General features: G+C 46.0%; 1 protein-coding gene across 2 annotated transcripts in view; it reads left to right on the top strand.

Moving 5' to 3' along the window:
- UNC79 (unc-79 homolog, NALCN channel complex subunit) overlaps nt 1–18,745 on the top strand; it is a 230,655-nt gene that overhangs the window by 157,736 nt on the left and 54,174 nt on the right. For both annotated transcript variants that reach the window (XM_062181218.1, XM_062181217.1), the window contains 6 exons: nt 2,952–3,054; nt 6,519–6,659; nt 11,148–11,186; nt 16,819–16,931; nt 17,012–17,097; nt 18,008–18,181. In XM_062181218.1, coding sequence (XP_062037202.1) covers nt 2,952–3,054; nt 6,519–6,659; nt 11,148–11,186; nt 16,819–16,931; nt 17,012–17,097; nt 18,008–18,181 — 656 coding nt within the window. The remainder of the gene's footprint in view (nt 1–2,951; nt 3,055–6,518; nt 6,660–11,147; nt 11,187–16,818; nt 16,932–17,011; nt 17,098–18,007; nt 18,182–18,745) is intronic.

Here is an 18,745-nt window from a genome sequence, read left to right as displayed (position 1 = left end):
GGCGGAGATCTGCTTTCTCAGTGCAGACCTGCGTGGCTCAGGAGCGACAAAAGGGAGATGAGGCCTAAGCTTCCTTTTCATGTCCCCTCTTCTTGGACATTCCTCTTGCGCTCCCTTCAGCACCAGTGTTCAGGATTCCATTGACGCAGCTCATACTGGCCTACAGGGCCAGTGCTGGATAATCAGCCTCTCTGCTTTAACAGACAGCTGCTGTAAACACTGCACCAGACAGTCTGTGTTGTTACAGGAAAAGACAGAGCCACGATGCTGTTGTGTAAAATATCTCCTTTTCATTGGTGTTAGGTAAGGATGGTTTTGAAACCCCCGAAATCACCTCTAGTCCCTCCCTTTGCTCAACTTGAATTGTGCTTACTCTGCAGTGGTGATCGGCAGCAGTCTTCTGACAGCCTGGATTCACAGGTTTTTATTTTTATCAATGTCCTATGTGTCTGGTTAGATTGAGTCCACATCAGCCTATCCCCCATAGGCTGATTTTTTCCTACTTTTAGGTCAGGCATTTGGACATCTGGTCAACATGGTCTGTCGGCGTTTAAGAAATGGGGAGTTTTGGATTTAAACTTCAAGAAGCTTCCTGCTGTTTCCAATACTATCTAGTAATCAATTGGCCCATTTCTGGCATCTTATACTATCCATTGATTTATGCTTATGCTGGTCATATTATGGCTTCTGTTTACAGCAACATCTTTATGAAGCAGTCAGAGATATTTGTTAATGATACCCTTAGGTTTAGGAAAGAATGTTATCTCAGAGACAGCTGATCAATATCCCAGTGACATTGGATCCCCACTTGGGTTCTTAGGAAGTGTCAGAAATGGGCCGGTGTTGTGGTGCAGTGGGCTAAGCCACCGCCTGCGGCACGGGCATCCCACATCAGAATCCCTGTTTGAGTCTCAGCTTCTGATCCAGCTCTCTGCTATTGCACCTGGAAAAGCAGCAGGTGACAGCCCAAGCACTTGGCCCCAGCCACCTACAGGGAGTTCTGGGTGGAGTTCTGGGCTCTGGGCTTTAGCTTGTATCAGCCTGGGCCATGTGGCCATCTGGGCAGTGAACCAGTAGATGAAAGGTAACTCTGTCTCACTTTCTCTCCCACTGCCCCCTCTCTGTTGCTTTGCATTTCAAAATAAAATAAAATGAATCTTTAAAAACAAGATATTTTCAGATACTTTCCTTTGCTGTCTGGGTTTGTAGGTCTCCTGCTTCTCATGAATACAGTTTGCAACCTTTGATCAGGCAAGGGAGTCTGCTGTGTGCGAGCATCTTGGCTGTTTGAGGCTTCAATGCCATTTTCTTCTCTCAGATCCAAGCACATTTGCCACCTGGCTAGACTTCCAAAAATTTTATTTTGATTTCTTTAGAAGTAAATTCTCTGAATCGTTATCTTTCTCCTATTTAAGGAAAGATCGTAGAGAGTTTTCTTTTCAGCACCAAGTTACTAGTTCCTTGAGGAGAACCTTTTTGAAGAAGTTTTTAATTAAATTAAAAAACTGTTTTTAATGGCCATGGGATTCTGTGCCTTATCTCCCCTGGGAAGAACTCAGAGTCGAAGTTACTACTCTGCTGTAGGGGTGGGGACCTTTTTTCTGTCAAGGGCCATGTGGATATTTATAACATCCCTCATGGCCCGTACAGAATCATCAGCTTAAACATTAGCCTGCTACAGATTTATTGAATTTCGAGTGCCAACTGTGGTTGCCTTGGTTGGGACAGACCAAATGATTTTGCAGGCCTCATATGGCCCATGGGCCAGACACTGCCTACCCCTGCTGGAGAGGGTGACGTTAGTGTGGCTGTCACTTTGGGATTCTTCTGAGAAGATGTCAGAGCCTGTCCGGTACTGGGGGCTTCCTCCTCCTCCTCTTTCTTTTTTAAGATTTATTTTATTTATTTGAAAGGAAGAATTACACACAGAAAGGGAGAGACAGAGAGACAGAGAGAGAGAGAGATCTTCCATCCACTGGTTCACTCTCCAAATGGCCACAACAGCTGGGCTGGGCCAGGCTAAAGTCAAGAACCAAGAACTCCATGCGATCTTCCACGTTGGGGGCCAAGCACTTGGGCCACCTTCCACTGCCTTTCCAGTAACATTAGCAGGGAACCGGATCTGAATTTGAGCAGCCAGGACTCAAAACAACTCTCTGATATGGGCTGCCGGCGTCTCAGGCAGTGGCTTAGCCCACTGTGCTACAACTCCAGACCCACTGGTGGCTTTCTTAACGGAGAGGAGCCGCTTCCCTCCCCAGATGTGCTCATCACTGGCATGTGTGGCCCATGTTCCTGCCTTGGGTTCCTTGGGTGGCATCAGAAAAGTCCGAAACACTGTGGGATCAACTAGCTGATGTGGAACGAGTCACTTCAAACCGCTTGCTAGTTCATTCGTAAAAGCTTCCATCTCAAACATGAAGTCTTTTTGCTCTGTACCTTACAATATTGATTTCCAAGTAGAAAACTGCAATGATGACTCTTAGCTCAAATATCTCCTCTTGCTTAGATATGTGGGGTTCTGGCATCTCTTTCCCTTCCTAATTAGAAACACTTTAAAGTAGGCATGCATTGGTGACGCCAGCCATGAAGTGTCCTACGGGGGGGTCTCCACTTACTCCTGGCAAGTAAGGGTCCTAGCTCATGTAAGGGCACGCAGGAATGGATTCTTTCCTCTGTGTTTCATCTTTTTCCTGGCACATTTGAGCTCTCTCTGGTTTTCTTCAGTAAAAAGCAAAGGGAGATAGAGACGTCTAGCTCTTAAACTCAGGCAAACAGAAACAAATCGCCCTTCTTGACTTTGTTTTATTACAGAGGATTTTCCACAATGCAATTAGGGTGTCCAAGACACATTCCTCTTCTCTGGAGGACGTATGAGATGCAAATGGGGCCTGTGCTGGCCCCCAGAAACCGATCTTTATTCACTGCGTGTCTCTTTGCTGCTTAACCAGGTGCCACTAAGTCCAGCCTGCTGTCAGCGCCCAGCATAGTCAGTATGTTCGTGCCCGCACCCGAGGAATTCACCGACGAGCAGCCGACGGTGATGACAGACAAGTAAGCCCGCAATTATTTTCCTCACCGTGTTTCTAGAATTAGACTTTCGTCACCACCATTGCGCAAGGCTTTATGTGGTAATTTGTTGTTCCGATGGCTGTAGCTCTAAGTGTTGGTGTGCATTTGTGATTTTTAGAAATGCCTTATTACATGAGAAAACTTCAGAAAGTTTGTGAAGGGAAAGCAGTGGGAGATGGCCCAGGTGCTTGGACCCTTGTCACCCATGTGGGAGACCTGGATGGAGTTCTAGCTCCTCACTTCAGCCTGACTCAGCCTCGATCATTGTGGCCATTTGAGAAGTAAACCAGTGGATGAAATCTTTTTTTATCTGTATTTCCATATCTCTATGTCACTCTGCCTTTCAAATAAAAATAAATATATTTTTAAAAGTTTGTGAATGGGGGCCAGCACTGTGGCATAACGAGTAAAGCCACCGCCTGCAGTGCTGGCATCCGATTTGGGCGCTGATTCGAGTCCCAGCTGCTCCACTTCCCATCCAGCTCTCTGCTACGGCCTGGGAAAGCAGTGGAAGATGGCCCAAGTCCTTGGGCCCCTGCACATGTGTGGGAGACCCAGAAGAAGCTCCTGACTCCTGGATTCAGATCAGCCCAGCTTCGGCCATTGCAGCCATCTTGGGAGTGAACCAGCAGATGGAAGACCTTTCTCTCTGTCTCTCTCTCTCTCTGCCTCTCCTTCTCAATGTAATTCTGACTTTCAAATAAATAAATAAATCTTAAAAAAAAAAAGTTTGTGTAAAATACATAATTAACAGGTAAGTTTATTTTGGTGCAAAAAACTTTGAAATCCATGCTTAGTTTTTCTCTTCTTTTTTTTAAAGATTTATTTTATTTGAAAATCAGAGTTACACAGAGAGAGAAAGAGAGGCAGAGAGAGAGAGAGAGAAACAGAGAGAGAGAGAGAGGTCTTTCATCTGTTGGTTCATTCCCCAGTTGGCCCCAATTGCCAGAGCTGTGCCAGTCCAAAGCCAGGAGCCAGGAGCTTCTTCCAGGTTTCCCACAAGGGTGCAGAGGCCTAAGGCCTTGAGCCTTCTTCTACTGCTTTCCAGGCCATAGCAGAGAGCTGGATTGAAAGTGGAGCAACCGAAACACGAACCAGCACCCATATGGGATGCCTGCACTGCAGGTGGCAGCTTTACTCACTACACCACAGCGCCGGCCCCCATGCATAGTTCTTCCATGAACTTTTTAAGATTTCTTAAATGCTTGGATTTCAGAATTCCTTAGTGCCAAAATGAATTTATCTTTTAATTCCATTTTCCATGAACTTTTTGAAATCTCCTTGTAAAAGCAGCTTCTGTTTATACTCAGGCATTTCCCTTTTTAATGTGGACAAATGCAAACAATATCACTTGCTCATTAGCCCTCGCAATGACTTCATACCACTAAAATCCCTCGCCCAGAAGTGTCAACTGTTAGGATGGAGATAAAGTGACGCATGTCCTTTTTTTTTTCCCATTTGGCCAGCAAAGTCCATTCTTTGAGTCTCAAACTGACTATGTTGCCTCTTAAAGCACAAAATATTGAGGGCTTGTCGGTGCTCAGTGTCCCCAGATTTCTTCTAGGACCAAGTCCAGAAGCCCTTGCTTGTTATATAAGGCCTTTTAGATTATGAAGCTATCACTGTGTCCCCCGGGGGCTCTTTCTCCGATTCCCTCATCTTTTTCAGAGCATCCCTGATGTGTGCTGTCCTCAGAGGTCATGGGTTCCCTTCTCTTTGTGGTTTCTCTGCCTGGTAAACCCCTACTCATGCTCCGAGACCCAGTTTAGGGCAGTTTCTCTGACTTCACTAGGCAGATTCTCCGAGTTTCCCTAGCGTTTTGTACGTCTCTCGTTCTAGCGTTTACCACCTTGTGTTTTCTTTGTTTATATGTACAGATCTGTAATAGAGAGAGATTGAGAGTTCCTCAGGCTCTAGCCCTGTTTCTTCTGTGCCTTGTACTTAACGCTTGCTGCACGTTGCCTGACCCCTAACTGTCTGCTCAGTGAGTATGATAAAGGGTTCAACTTGCAGGATTGCAAGTTGGGGTGACCTCTGGGACGAGGAAAGTTTTCGGATAAGGATGACCCAGTTGACAGAGGAGAACAGGACAAGAGAGAAGGGTCTGTGTGAGTATCCATGTAGCTGGCCACCGACTCCTCACTCAGTCACCATAAGCTGAGGAAGTGCAGGTGCCTTGGACTGTCCACCTGGGAGCCCTGCATCACCATCAGGCTCTTCTGGGCTCCTCCTCTAGTACAATTTCCCCATTGTGTGCAGCTGCTCCCCCTCCTCCTGGTCCAGTCTCCGTTTTCCTTCTTTTTTAGTTACAAACGGGAACCCTCTATGTCAGAATGTCAGTTTGTAAGAAATTCATATTTTTGGCTTATATCTAGGATGGTCTCAGGTGGAAAGTCACAGTAGTGTTGGTGCCTCTGCTTGGCTTGCTGTTCTCAGTAGCTGTCCCCTGTGCTTTGTAACTGCTCACTTTATAAAGCTGGCTTTGGCTGAGTTCAACTAATGGAGGCTACATTAGGACATTGAGGAAGAGCACTTGAGTTGTAAAATACTTGGGACCAGGTGCCATTATGTTGTGCATATTACGTTCAGTAGGGCTGGTAACTGGTGACAGCTGGCCTGTAACTGACTGAAATGAGTGGTAGAGACTGTTCCAGACTTTCCAGGCTTCTAGAGTGTTCTCTTCTCAAGTTCCCTCTTACTCACAATTAGGACTTTTTTTTAAGTTTCAATTCATGGTTAGGCATTTTTAATTTTTAATTTTGACAAATGAAGAAAATATATCTAGTTACTGCCTATCCCTAGCAATAAGCTTCAAGCTATTAGCCCAATTGGCACTCATTCTTTTTTGAAAAAAACAAAACAAAAAAAGGATTCATTTACTTATTTGAATGTCAGAGTTACAGAGAGAGATGGAGAGACAGAGAAAGATATTCCATCTGCTGGTTCACTCCTCAGCTGGCTACAACAACTAGGGCTGAATCAGGCCAAAGCCAAGGAGCCAGGAGCTTCAACTGGGTCTCCCATGTGGGTGGCAGGGGCCCAAATACTTGGGCCATCTTCTGCTCCTTTCCCCAGGCCTCTAGCAGGGAGCTGGATCAAAATGGAGCAGCTGGGATGTGAACCAGCTCCCATAGGGGATGCTGCCGTCGCAGGCAGCCACTTTACTGGCTACGCCACAGTGTTGGCCCCAGCACACATTCCTTACGGGAGCAGCCACTTGTGCATGGGCCAGATGCTTGTGAGCTGGAAGAATCTTTGTAGCAATCAGAGGAGCCCTCACGGTCGCTGCTGGCTGTGTTCGTTCTGTGTCTGTGATGGTAGTGGCACTGGGGGTTTCCTGCTTACTCTGCTTGGAGACTTTCCCAAGGTTCACCAGAAACAACTGTGGATGGTGTCTTGAAACCATGGCTGTGTTCATGGGGACAATCTCTCTGTTTTCTTTGCAGATGCCACGACTGTGGGGCCATTCTTGAAGAATATGATGAAGAAACCCTGGGGCTGGCCATTGTGGTCCTCTCCACGTTCATTCACCTCAGCCCAGACTTGGCAGCCCCGCTGCTGCTGGACATCATGCAGTCTGTGGGAAGGTGAGTGTCGGCTCTGCTCCGTCTGGTAGGAAGGGGTCTTCCCAAGCCACATCTTGAAATAAAAACTACAGTCAAAAGTGAAACATTCTATCATGCCGGCGCTTGATATCTCTGGGGCCAAGTCTGACTAGTTTTTCTTTTAAAAAATTGAATAAACTGATCTTTTGACTGACTTTCCCAGTATTGCAGGGTCAGGTCCCACTGTCAGAGCAGAAGTAGAGGAAAAGTGCACCAAGAAAACTGTTACTTGTTGTTAAAGGGTTAGACTTCCGGGATTTCACGTTCGGGAGATCTCGGGGATGAGGAAAGTTTCCTAAGGGAAAAGAGAACAGGGCAAGGGAGGAGGGGCCGTGTGAGCATCTGTGCGGCTGCACCAGGAAAGCTATTACTTGTTCCCTGTGACTGCGCGCTAAGGTGTGTGACAGTGTCAGAGATGTCAGTTGTTCACAGTAAGCGCTCTAAGTGTCAGCCGTCATTATCGCTGTTGTTACTGCTATTATTATCATCATCATCTCTGCCTGTTTTGAGATGGATTCTCCAAGTACTTTGTTATATCAAGGTGACCTCACTTCACTCTGCAGTTTGTGGCATTGTTATACGAGGGGGTAACTGTAAAATCATAGCACCTTCCCATTGCTGACTACTTGGAAACCAGACGCTCAGCTTGACTAAGGAAAAATTAGGCTTAGCTGCTTTGAGAATGTTCATGTTAATTCCCTTTAGTAGACAGGGGTAAGAAACCACACATTCCTGCATATGAGTAAAGTTCCAATTCAGTAACTGAACTCAACATCATTTTTTTAAAAAAAAGATTTATTTATTTAATTTGAGAGGCAGAGTTACAGGCAGAGAAAGAGAGAGAGACAGACAGACAGAAAGGTTTTCGTCCACTGTTTCATCCCCAAATGGTTGCAACGGCCAGAGCTGGGCTGAAGCCAGGAGCCAGGAGCCTCTTCCAGGCCTCCCACGTGGGTACCGGGGCCCAAGCACTTGGGACGTCTTCCACTGCCTTCCCAGGCCATTAGCGGGAGCTGGATCCAAAGTGGAGCAACCAGGACTTGAAACGGCGCCCATATCGGATGCTGGCACTGTAGGCAGAGGCTTAAACAACTATGCCACAGCACCTGCCCCTGAACTTAACTTCTAAGGGAGGACCAAATTAAGTTTTTCATGAATTTATTGTTTCTAATCTGTGCAGCAGAGTGCTAGGTGCTCTGGGCCACAGGCAGTAAGTCCTAGCTGCCGCCCTCCAGTGATGGTAGCCTGGTTGTTGAAGGAGATGAGTGGCCATCCAGGATGGGATGGGATTGGTGCTGCAGTGAGCAGTTGATGCTGTACAAGTCAGGGTGGAGCAGCTTTCTTTGGGGAGGTCTAAACGGAAGAGGCAGCCAACAGCTGACTTCTGCAAATTCCTGGCATTTGAAGAAGGGAGAAAGTGAATTTTGATGGAGCTTAAATCTAATCTTTTTTTTTTTTAAAGATGAAATCCTGATTTTAAAGACAAAAAAGGAAACTTTAAAAACTCCTCAATCCCAAAAGTCCTGAGTCAGAGATGGTAGAGAGTTAAATCCCACCCTTCCACCTCTAAACTTTGTACCAGCCAATGTGTAAAAGTGAGTGATGAATATGAGGATATGGAGAGAGGAGAAAAATGAATTGTTTCATTTAAGCCTTTGATTTTGAATTAATCATAGTAATTGTGGAGTAAGTATTGTATCAGCTATCAGCAATACTTGTGGAGCTGAGAGTTTTTATTAATGCCAGGTCTCAGCTCTACTATTGATACTTTTCCATTGTAGACAAGATAGAATTATGGTCCTGGTCTGTTACCATTTTCTTGAAGCAGCTGGTCTGACTTACAGTATAATAGAGAAAGGGATTTGTTTTTGTTTGTTTTAACATAAGCAAAGATCATCCATGTTCAAGCATTGCCAACAGTTAGGATGGAAACACATGAACTTTGAAGAAAGCAAAGGAAAAACAGTAGCAGATGCATCTAGCATATGTAGATATGCACATATTTAAGTTTCTGCCTTCTAGGGCAGACTGTAAGAGACAGGAGGAGCATTTAACACAAGCTGCCGCAATCCTTAGCAACCTGAGTAATGGGCAAAGCTTCCAAAGAAACAGAATCTGCCTCCACCTAATTCAGGGCTTCCCTGCCGGCCTCCATTCCACCACGAAGAACAGATGAGGCCAGCGGGCTTACAGTTCATTTAGGCAAGGCACAACACTCTCATTTATCACTGAAGCTTTTCCATGTGATTTTTTTTTTTGTTGTAATTTGCTTTCTACTTAGATCCCTCTTAAACTTTCCCTACTCCATTCTCTAGCCTTCAAGATCCCTTTTGCTACACTGTTTGGTTACTTTGCCAACATTTATCTATTTATGGTAGTGTCTAGCATGAAGGGACCAATAACCAGAGCAATTGGGAGTGGTATCTGGTGTCACTGCTTGCTGGAACCTCTATTGCTCTCCAGATGAGTTCTTGGCTCCGCTCATTTTTTTTTTTTAAAGATTTATTCATTTATATTTGTAAGGCCCAAATACAGAAAAAGAGAGAGAGGGATAGAGAGGGAATCTTTCATCTGCTGATTCACTGCCCAAATGGCCGCAACAGCTGGGCCTGGCCAATCCAAAGCCAGGAGCCAGGAGCTTCTTCCAGGTCTCCTACATGGGTGCAGGGGCCCAAGCACCTGGGCCGTCCTCCACTCCTTTCCCAGGTGCATTAGCAGGAAGCTGGATTGGAAATGGAGCAGCCGGGACTTGAATTGGCACCCCTATGGGATGCCGGCACTCAGCTCATCCTTAATAAATAAATTTGTAACATTCCCTTTATTTGTTTCTTCCTTTACTGATAAAACACATTTCTAAACCCACAGAGTTAGGACATTTCCTTTCAACATGATGACATATAGAATATTTCCATGCACTCAGAACCATATGCTTATACTTGTCAAAACTTGGGACATCTTCCACTGCCTTCCCAGGCCATTAGCGGGAGCTGGATCCAAAGGGGAACAGCCAGGACTTGAAACGGCACCCATATCGGATGCTGGCACCGTAGGCAGAGGCTTAACCGACTACGCCACAGCACCTGCCCCTGAACTCAACTTCTAAGAGAGGACCGAATTAAATTTTTCATGAATTTATCAATTACTTATCATTTATCAATTACTAACCCATTTCTCAATATGGCAGATTTTCCTTCTGATCATGTCAGTTCAACAGTTAGCTAATAAATACCTGTTATCTATTCTTTCTTTTTTGAAGATTTATTTATTTATTTGAAAAGCAGAGTTACAGAGAAAGAGAGAGGGAGACACACGCACACACACACACAGATCTTCCATCTGCTTGTTCACTCCCCAAATGGCCTCAACAGCCAGAGCTGGACCAGACCAAGGCCAGGAGCCAGGATCTTCTTCAGGGTCTCCTACATGGGTACAGGGGCCCAAGTGGACAGGCCATCCTCTGCTACTTTCCCAGGTGCATTAGCAGGGAGCTGGGTCAGAAGTAGAGCAGGCAGGACTCAAACCAGTGCCCTATGGGATGCCAGCACTGCAGACTGCAGTCTTACCCGCATTGCCACAGTGCTGGTCCCTATTCTACCTTATAGAAGCTTTTACCATTTGTGGTTTGTTTGTAGTTAAGTTTAAGATACAAACAAATGAATTTTAGCTGAGTTAGTAGGGGATGGACTGGGTCAAATGTTGTCCTGTGACTGCTGACCTGGCTGTCAAGGTCATTTTGCTGATGGATTGCGTGATAGAAAACCAACTTTAGCCCAGAGCCTCTCTGGGGAAATACCTGACTTGACACAAAAAGCAGGTCTAAGAGTCTGGGTTACTTTTTTTTTTTTTAAAGATTTTATTTATTTATTTGAGAGGTAGAGTTACAGACAGAGAAAGGGAGAGACAGAGAGGAAGGTCTTCCATCTGCTGGTTTACTCCCCAAATGGCCACAACGGCTGGAGCTGAGCCAGTCCGAAGCCAAGAGCCAGCAGCTTCATCCAGGTCTCCCATAGAGGTGCAGGGGGCTAAGCACTTGGGCCATCTTCTACTGCTTTCCCAGGCCATAGCAGAGAGCTGGATCATTACAGGAGCAGCTGGGACACGAACCGGCACCCGTATGGGGTGCTGGTGCTGCAAGCAGAGGCGTAGCCTACTATGCCACAGTGCAGGCCCCTTGGGGTGCGTTTAACCCTGGGGAGTAAGCACTGACTAAGCTCCGTCTCTGGTCAGGGAAGTTGTCAGTGGTTTGCAGGAGGGAACTTCAAAATGTCACAGAAAATGGAATTCCAAGATAAGTTTATTTGGGGGCAAAAAAGTTTTTTAAATCTATGCGTAGTTCTGTTCATGATACTCCTGTCTGAAGACCCTCCGTCTGCCTCCCGTCTACACTCGAGCTGCAGCAGGGCCTCCGGCCATGATGTCTCATCGTGGGAGCTGAGCGATCTGTGTGACTCTGTTTACTTTCTCTCCTAGATTGGCATCCAGCACGACTTTTTCTAATCAAGCAGAAAGGTAAGGGCCTCAAGGGAGCCCAGATCTCACTTTCTTGTGTGCATGTCCATCCTGTTTCTGGAGCATCAGTGCATACCTGGGGAGAAACACTGAGTCAGAGAGCGCTGACTGTCCATTTCCTGTTCATGCCTTTGTCCATTCACTCACTCATTTTAGTCAACGAACACGTGCTAGATACTTGGGTTTTAATTGGCAGCAAAACTGACATCCCTGCCCTCACGGACTTACATTCTGCCAGGGAGGCAAGTACGAATAAAATAATTGCACAAATTTACTATCATGAACTGTGCTAAGTGTTAGGTGCTAGTGCAGAGAGACAGCTGAGTAGGGAGGATCCAGTGGTTAACAAAACAGCAAATTCTAGAACTTAGAGGGAAGAAATAAGCAAATTAACTTCCAAGGACTCTGACATTTAATCTCATTTAATGCTGAATGCTATGAAAATAAATCAAGTAAGTCCGGGTGATAGAAAGTGACTGCAGATGGTATTTAGAGATAATGGCCAAGGACCAGTTCTTCCCGAGGAAGGGACATTTGAATGAACTTGAGTGAAAGGAGAGTGTGATCCATGAGGGAACATTCCAGGCAGAGGTAGCAAGTGCACAGGCTTTAAGTCAGGAAAATGCCTGGTGTGTCTGGGAGCAGATCAGTGTGGCTGGGAGGGCACGAGCATGGAGCAGCATGGAAGGAGATGAGATGGACGAGGTCGTGGGAGCAGGCCAGGTAGAGCCCTGAAGGCCATTATAAGGAGCTGGACTTCTACCGAGTGAGGCAGGGAGCCACTGGGGCGAGGAGTGACACACTTTAACTTGTGTTTTGGAGGATACTCTCGAGTCAAATTCATAGAATCAGAGAGAAGCATCGTGACTGTCCGAGACTGAGGGAGGGGAGACGGGAAGTTACTAATGGAAGGACATGATGTTTCACCGAAGCAGCTCTACAACCTTGTGCCTGTAGCCAACAAGAATATCTGGTGCACTTAAGATGCTGTTAGAGGGTAGGCCTCAGTGTAACTGTCCTTAAATCTTCCAAAAAGGGAAAATCTTAAAAATAAAAGAAGGGATTGTTCTGACTCCTGTGCTTGAAGTAGGTCTTGTTGAGTAAGAGTGGAGGTAGGAAAACCAGCTTGGAGATCACTACAGTGGTGTGGGTTAAGAGGTGACAGTGGCTTGGTGTCAGGTGGATCCCACGAAGAATATTTTCAGGAAATATTTTGAATATAAAGCCAATAGAATTTTCCAATAGATGGGACGTTCCATGTGAGGTCAGAGTTACAGGAGGTCAGAGTAGCTCTCAGGTTCGGGTCTGGACAGTTGGCTGGCTGGGTGTGCCATTTACCGAGATGGAAAGCCTAGATGAGAACCGAGACCATGAGTGGGTAAAACAGGCAGCTCTGATCTCTTCTGGGTGGTGATGAGGGAAGGGAAGGAAGGAGGGAAGAGATTTCCTTAGGAAGTGACAGATTTAAAGCAAGATCTGAAAAACCAGAGTTGAGCATGACTCTACCGATTGTTGTAGAAGGAGTATGTGCCAAGATCCTGAGGTGGTAAAGCTCACAGCATGTGAGAGACCTGTGGAAGTGCTAGTGTGGCTGCAGCACAGGAGGCATGCTGTTGCTAAGCTTGGCTCGCCAGGGTTTATAAAGCCACATTGAACATTCTGGGCTTCCTCCTGGCAGTGGTGGAAACCCACTGAGGGATATTTGGGTGGTGGAGGTTTGTGTGCACTGTGTGTGTGTGCAGGAGGCATGGCTGCTGGGGGAAGGACTAAAGGGATGGATGCACACTGATCTCTCTGTGCCCCAGGACATTATACCTTCTCTGAGTAGTACATGTAACGGTGTACCTCACACTTCCCATAGTACAGATGGTAGTACATGTAACGGTGTACCTCACACTTCTTCCCACAGTACAGATGGTAGTACATGTGACGGTGTACCTCACACTTCCCACAGTACAGATGGTAGTACATGTGACGGTGTACCTCACACTTCCCACAGTACAGATGGTAGTACATGTGACGGTGTACCTCACACTTCCCACAGTACAGATGGTAGTACATGTAACGGTGTACCTCACACTTCCCACAGTACAGATGGTAGTACATGTAACGGTGTACCTCACACTTCCCACAGTACAGATGGTAGTACATGTAACGGTGTACCTCACACTTCCCACAGTACAGATGGTAGTACATGTAACGGTGTACCTCACACTTCCCACAGTACAGATGATAGTACATGTAACGGTGTACCTCAGTTCCTACAGTAGGGCACTGTTGTTGGGATTGCATTTGTTTTTTTTTTTTTTTTTTTGACAGGCAGAGTGGATAGTGAGAGAGAGAGAGAGAGAGAGAAAGGTCTTCCTTTGCCGTTGGTTCACCCTCCAATGGCCGCCGTGGCTGGCGCATCTCGCTGATCCGAAGCCAGGAGCCAGGTGCTTCTCCTGGTCTCCCATGCAGGTGCAGGGCCCAAGTCCTTGGGCCATCCTCCACTGCACTCCCGGGCCACAGCAGAGAGCTGGCCTGGAAGGGGGGCAACCGGGACAGAATCCGGTGCCCCGACTGGGACTAGAACCCGGTGTGCCGGCGCCGCAAGGCGGAGGATTAGCCTGTTAAGCCACGGTGCTGGCTGGGATTGCACTTCTACAACACGTGGTTTCATTGTTTGCTTTCCTTTCTCCTGCTGTATTCCAACACAGAATTTTGTAAGCATTTTTCCTCAACATTTTTTACAGCGTTAATAAGCATTTTCAGCATACTCCAAAGTAAGTAGAATTTCGCAGTGAACACTCCCTGCCTATCATCTACATCCAACAATGAACATTTTATTTGCTTAGTCACATGTGCAACCAAACATCCAACAGTCTGTTTTGTCCTGGGATGCATTCAACATAAATTTAAGACATTAGCATACTTCCCCAAAAAATACTTAAATGAAGTTAGCGTTAACCAAAGTTCAATTTTGTATATGTTTGTTTATTTTTTCCCATCTTTATTGAAGTATTAGCAAACAAAAAATGTAGGTATTTAATGTATGCAGCATGATATATATATATATATATTTTTTTTTTTGGACAGACAGAGTGGATAGTGAGAGAGAGAGAGACAGAGAGAAAGGTCTTCCTTTGCCATTGATTCACCCTCCAATGGCCACCGTGGCCAGCGCATTGCAGCCTGCGCACCGCACTGATCTGAAGGCAGGAGCCAGGTGCTTCTCCTGGTCTCCCATGGAGTGCAGGGCCCAAGCACTTGGGCCATCCTCCACTGCACTCCCTGGCCACAGCAGAGAGCTGTCCTGGAAGAGGGGCAACCAGGACAGAATCCGGCGCCCCGACTGGCACTAGAACCCGGTGTGCCGTCGCCACAGGCGGAGGATTAGCCTAGTGAGCCGCGGCACCAGCCTGCAGCATGATATTTTGATATACAAATGTTTTGTGCAATTATTACTATAGTCAAGCCATTCTATTAAGTTCCAAATTTGTAATTCCTTGAATATTTCAATGATACAATACTTCTATTTATTTCAAAGTTATCATAAGCAATATATTTATTGCCCAATCTAAGTTTTTATAGATGTCCTAGATATAGGATGAAGGGACTTGATTGGTTTACATATCCATAACTTCACATGGTAGCCTTCTCTTATTTTCGGTAAGAACACAGAAGATCTACTGCCTAAGCAAATTTACAGCATACAAGACATCACTGTTAGTGATATCCACCATGCTGTGTGTCAGGTATGGTTCTTTGTCTTGTAAAATTTATGTAAAAGAAATTCCCAACTCTCAAGTGCACAAAGGCACACACCTGCAAACCCAGATACCTGCTAAGACACAGAAAGTTGACACCAATTCCAAACTCCTTTACCATGCACCCTCCCACCGGCCTCCGTCCCCACAGCGGCAGATACTGTTGTGGTTCTTCCCTGCCTGTTGTAGAGCTTCCTGTAAACAGGACCATACCGTGTGCTCCTGGACCTGGCATCTGTTACGCCATCTGTTTTGGGGATTTGGTGCCGCTGTCGCTTGTATCTGTAGTTTGTTTCTTTTTCAGTGCTGAATTGCATCCCATAGTTTGTTTGTTCATTTTCCTATTGAAGGGCTTGCAGGTTATTTCCAGTCTGGGGCTGCAATACAGAGAGAGAGAGTTACTATGAACACTTATACTAGCTCTTTGTAAAAATATGTTTGTTTCTCTTGTATGAATACCTAAGAATGGAATTCTTGGGTCACAGGATAACTGTATGTTTAATTATATAAGAATTCACTAGATCTTTTATTTTTTAAAAAAGATTTATTTATTTATTTATTTAAAAATCAGAATTGCAGAGAGGCAGGGAGAGGCAGAGACAAAGAGAGGGAGATCTTCCATCTGTTGCTTCACTCCCCAAATGGCTGCATAGCCAGGGCTGGGCCAGCTGAAGCCAGGAACAAGAAGCTTCTTCCTGGTCTCCCACCTGGGTGGCAGAGACTCAAATACTTGGGCAATCTTATGCTGGTTTTTCCAGGCCATGAGCAGGGAGCTGGATTGGAAGTGGAGCAGCCAGGACTCAAATTGGTGCCCATATGGGAAGCTGGCGCTGCAGGCAGCAGTTTTTCTATGCCAAAATGCTGGCATCATCTTTTTATTTTTTAATATATTGAATGGCTTTGGTTGGTTTTGACATTATCCTCACCTTCTATTCCTGGGATAATCCTATTGGCTACAATGTATCTTCTTTTACTACCTAGCTGGCTTCAGTGTTCAGGAAGGTTATTGGTCTGTCCTTTCCTCTTGCCATTTCTTTTGTTTCCTTCTTTGATTTGTATTCATTGATTAATTTTGCTAATGGCTTTACACACATCTGATTTTAGTTTTCTGGATATGCTGGCCTCGTGACACAAACTGGGAACAGGTCCCTCCTTCTGTGTTTTCTGAAAACTATGTTAAGTTTGGTGTAGATTTTTCTCCTGAAGAACATTTTTGACCTAAAACTTTGAACCAGCATTTCAGGGTAGACATGGCCTAATGAGAGAAAAACTGGTGTCATTAAGAAAGTGGGACTTTCCATTTTTATGCATTGGGGTTCATGGTTTCCTCTTTGTTTTTTCTGCTCACCCAGTCCCTAAACCACCCCTGGGACCCGATTCTAAGGAACTGAGCCACATAAACATCTTTTGGCTTCCCTTTTCGACATGCGGAAGTGGACAACATGTGAAGGGAAAACAGGGCCTGCGGAAGGCCTGTCCTTCGCACACGTCCTGGCTCAGATGCCGCAGAGGGAATGACCGTGTCCCTCCCTCCGAGCTGCTCTCTCAGCCAGTGCTAATTCCCTAGGAGGGTTTCACTGGTCATCCTCCTCTGGGGGTCTGCTCCTGTCTCTGCCATTCTCTGGACACATGGCTTTCCTCTCTGGGTCTCAGAACCTGAGTCTGGCACTGCTTGGACATTTCATGGTTCTCTTTTTCTGAACACTTACCGTGAACGTGGGTGAGGTTAGATTGGAGTATTCATCTCACAGACAAAAGCACAAAGACCTGCTCCACAAAGGATTGATGTGTAAATACCTGAATTCTAAGTAAAGAAAGAAACGCCAAAGCGCATGGCTCCTTGTCCCATGACTCCTGTCTTTTCTCTCTCTGTCCTGCCCCAGCATGATGGTCCCAGGCAACGCAGCGGGGGTAGCCAAGCAGTTCCTGCGCTGTATCTTCCATCAGCTGGCACCCAACGGCATCTTCCCGCAGCTGTTCCAGAGCACGATCAAAGGTAACTGGCCTGCTGAGGCTGCTGACTCCACCAACGCCCTGACACCCCAGCCCTGCTAAAGCTGATTGTTGGCTTTCCAGATGGGACCTTCTTACGGACCCTGGCCACGTCTCTGATGGACTTCAACGAGCTGAGCTCCATCGCTGCTCTCAGCCAGCTCTTGGAGGTAGCTTTGCTTTTGTGATTCCCTAAGCTCAGCCTGAAATTGCTGCCGCGTCTTAAAGCCTCTCTCTCTCGCTCACTCTCTCTCTCGCTCGCTCTCTCGCTCTCTCTGATACTGCTGAGGAAGAAAGGCAAAGTAATTTAATACAAAAATTAAGTTTAAATTGTATGTGGATTTCCTGTTGGTTTAAAGCAAGGGTTAGGAGCGTCTAGTTCATGGACCACAGAAGTCATTTGGTCTGGCCCCGCCAAAGCAACCGTAGGCGGAATTCACACTCTATAAATCTGTAACAAGCTAATTTTCAAGTTGATAGCTTCGTATGGCCTGTGAATGATGTGATAATTATCCAAATGGCCCTTGGCAGAAATCAGGTTTGCCACCCCTACTTTAGAGCTTCTCGATGTGTTCAGCTAAGTGGTGGACACCAGTGCTGAGCACTCAGCCCCAAGGAAGTAGCCAGCTTTTGAAGTGTGGTGCAATGGGCAGAGCAGTGCACGCTGTATCACCAGACTTGGAGTCAAGATGCAGCTCCACTGCTGATTTGCTGTCTCAGTTGGCCTGGGGACATCGCCTGGAGCAAGAAGGAAAGCTACTGCTTCTGCCATTCCCACTGCCCATGGCTGTCCTGGGAATTCTTTCCAGCAGGCGTCATTTGTTGTGTCTTCTTAGTGTCTGGCTGCACAACCATAGGTCCCTAGAAGATGTTTCTTATTTCTCACTGTTGTTTCCCGTAAGTTAGTCTGGACTTGTGGATTTTGTATTCCTCCTTACTTTTGCAGTGGTTGGCCTATAGTGTGGGCACTCGACCCAGGTTTTTAGCATGGATATGTGAATTTTGAAATGTTCTTCACCCAGTGGCTAAATGAACTTCCACGCGGTTTCAGCAGTTGACTGCCTATACTTTTGTTTTTAGGGTCTAAATAACAAAAAGAATTTACCAGCAGGGGGTGCTATGATACGCTGTTTGGAAAACATGGCTACATTCATGGAAGCTTTACCCATGGATTCTCCCAGTAGCCTCTGGACCACAATCAGCAATCAGTTCCAGACATTCTTTGCCAAGCTGCCTTGTGTTTTACCTCTGAAGGTGAGCTCCATGCAGGACTTCAGTTTAAATCACCTTCTGACCCTTGCAGACCATCTGCTCACAGAGAACAACGCAAGAAGCAGAACTAGGGAGGATTTTACGTATCCCCTAGAACTGGAAGAGGCCTCGGTCAGCCATGGTGTGAGAGGATTTGTTGGGTGTTCTTTCCAACGCAGAGTGGGCATTTTGCTCACTAATCACAGCTATGCTTAGGGGTTGTGTGTTTGCAGGTGACTAAAATTTTAAAAGATCAGAGAGACATTAGTAGATTTCTTTAGGTAGAAATCTTTCTCATTGGATGTTTAAGTAAATAAATAAATAGCCTTATCTAAAAGGAGCTCAGATGTAGAAAGTAAAGTTTCAATGTTAGAGGATTGTCTAAAGGGACGTACCACCCTCCAAGCACACGTACTACATTACTTGTGTAGAAACTGATGACCTCACAATCATTATCAATACAAGTGCATTAACTGCAAACTCAGAAACCTGTTCTGTTAACAGGGAAAGAGAACTATCCAAATCATCCTTCCAGCGCGCCCGTGCTCCCGATGGAGGGCTGCACAT

This window comes from Lepus europaeus, chromosome 22 (genome assembly GCF_033115175.1).
Source record: "Lepus europaeus isolate LE1 chromosome 22, mLepTim1.pri, whole genome shotgun sequence".
Taxonomy (NCBI): Eukaryota; Metazoa; Chordata; class Mammalia; order Lagomorpha; family Leporidae; genus Lepus; species Lepus europaeus.
This window is presented reverse-complemented; position numbering and strand designations above follow the sequence as displayed.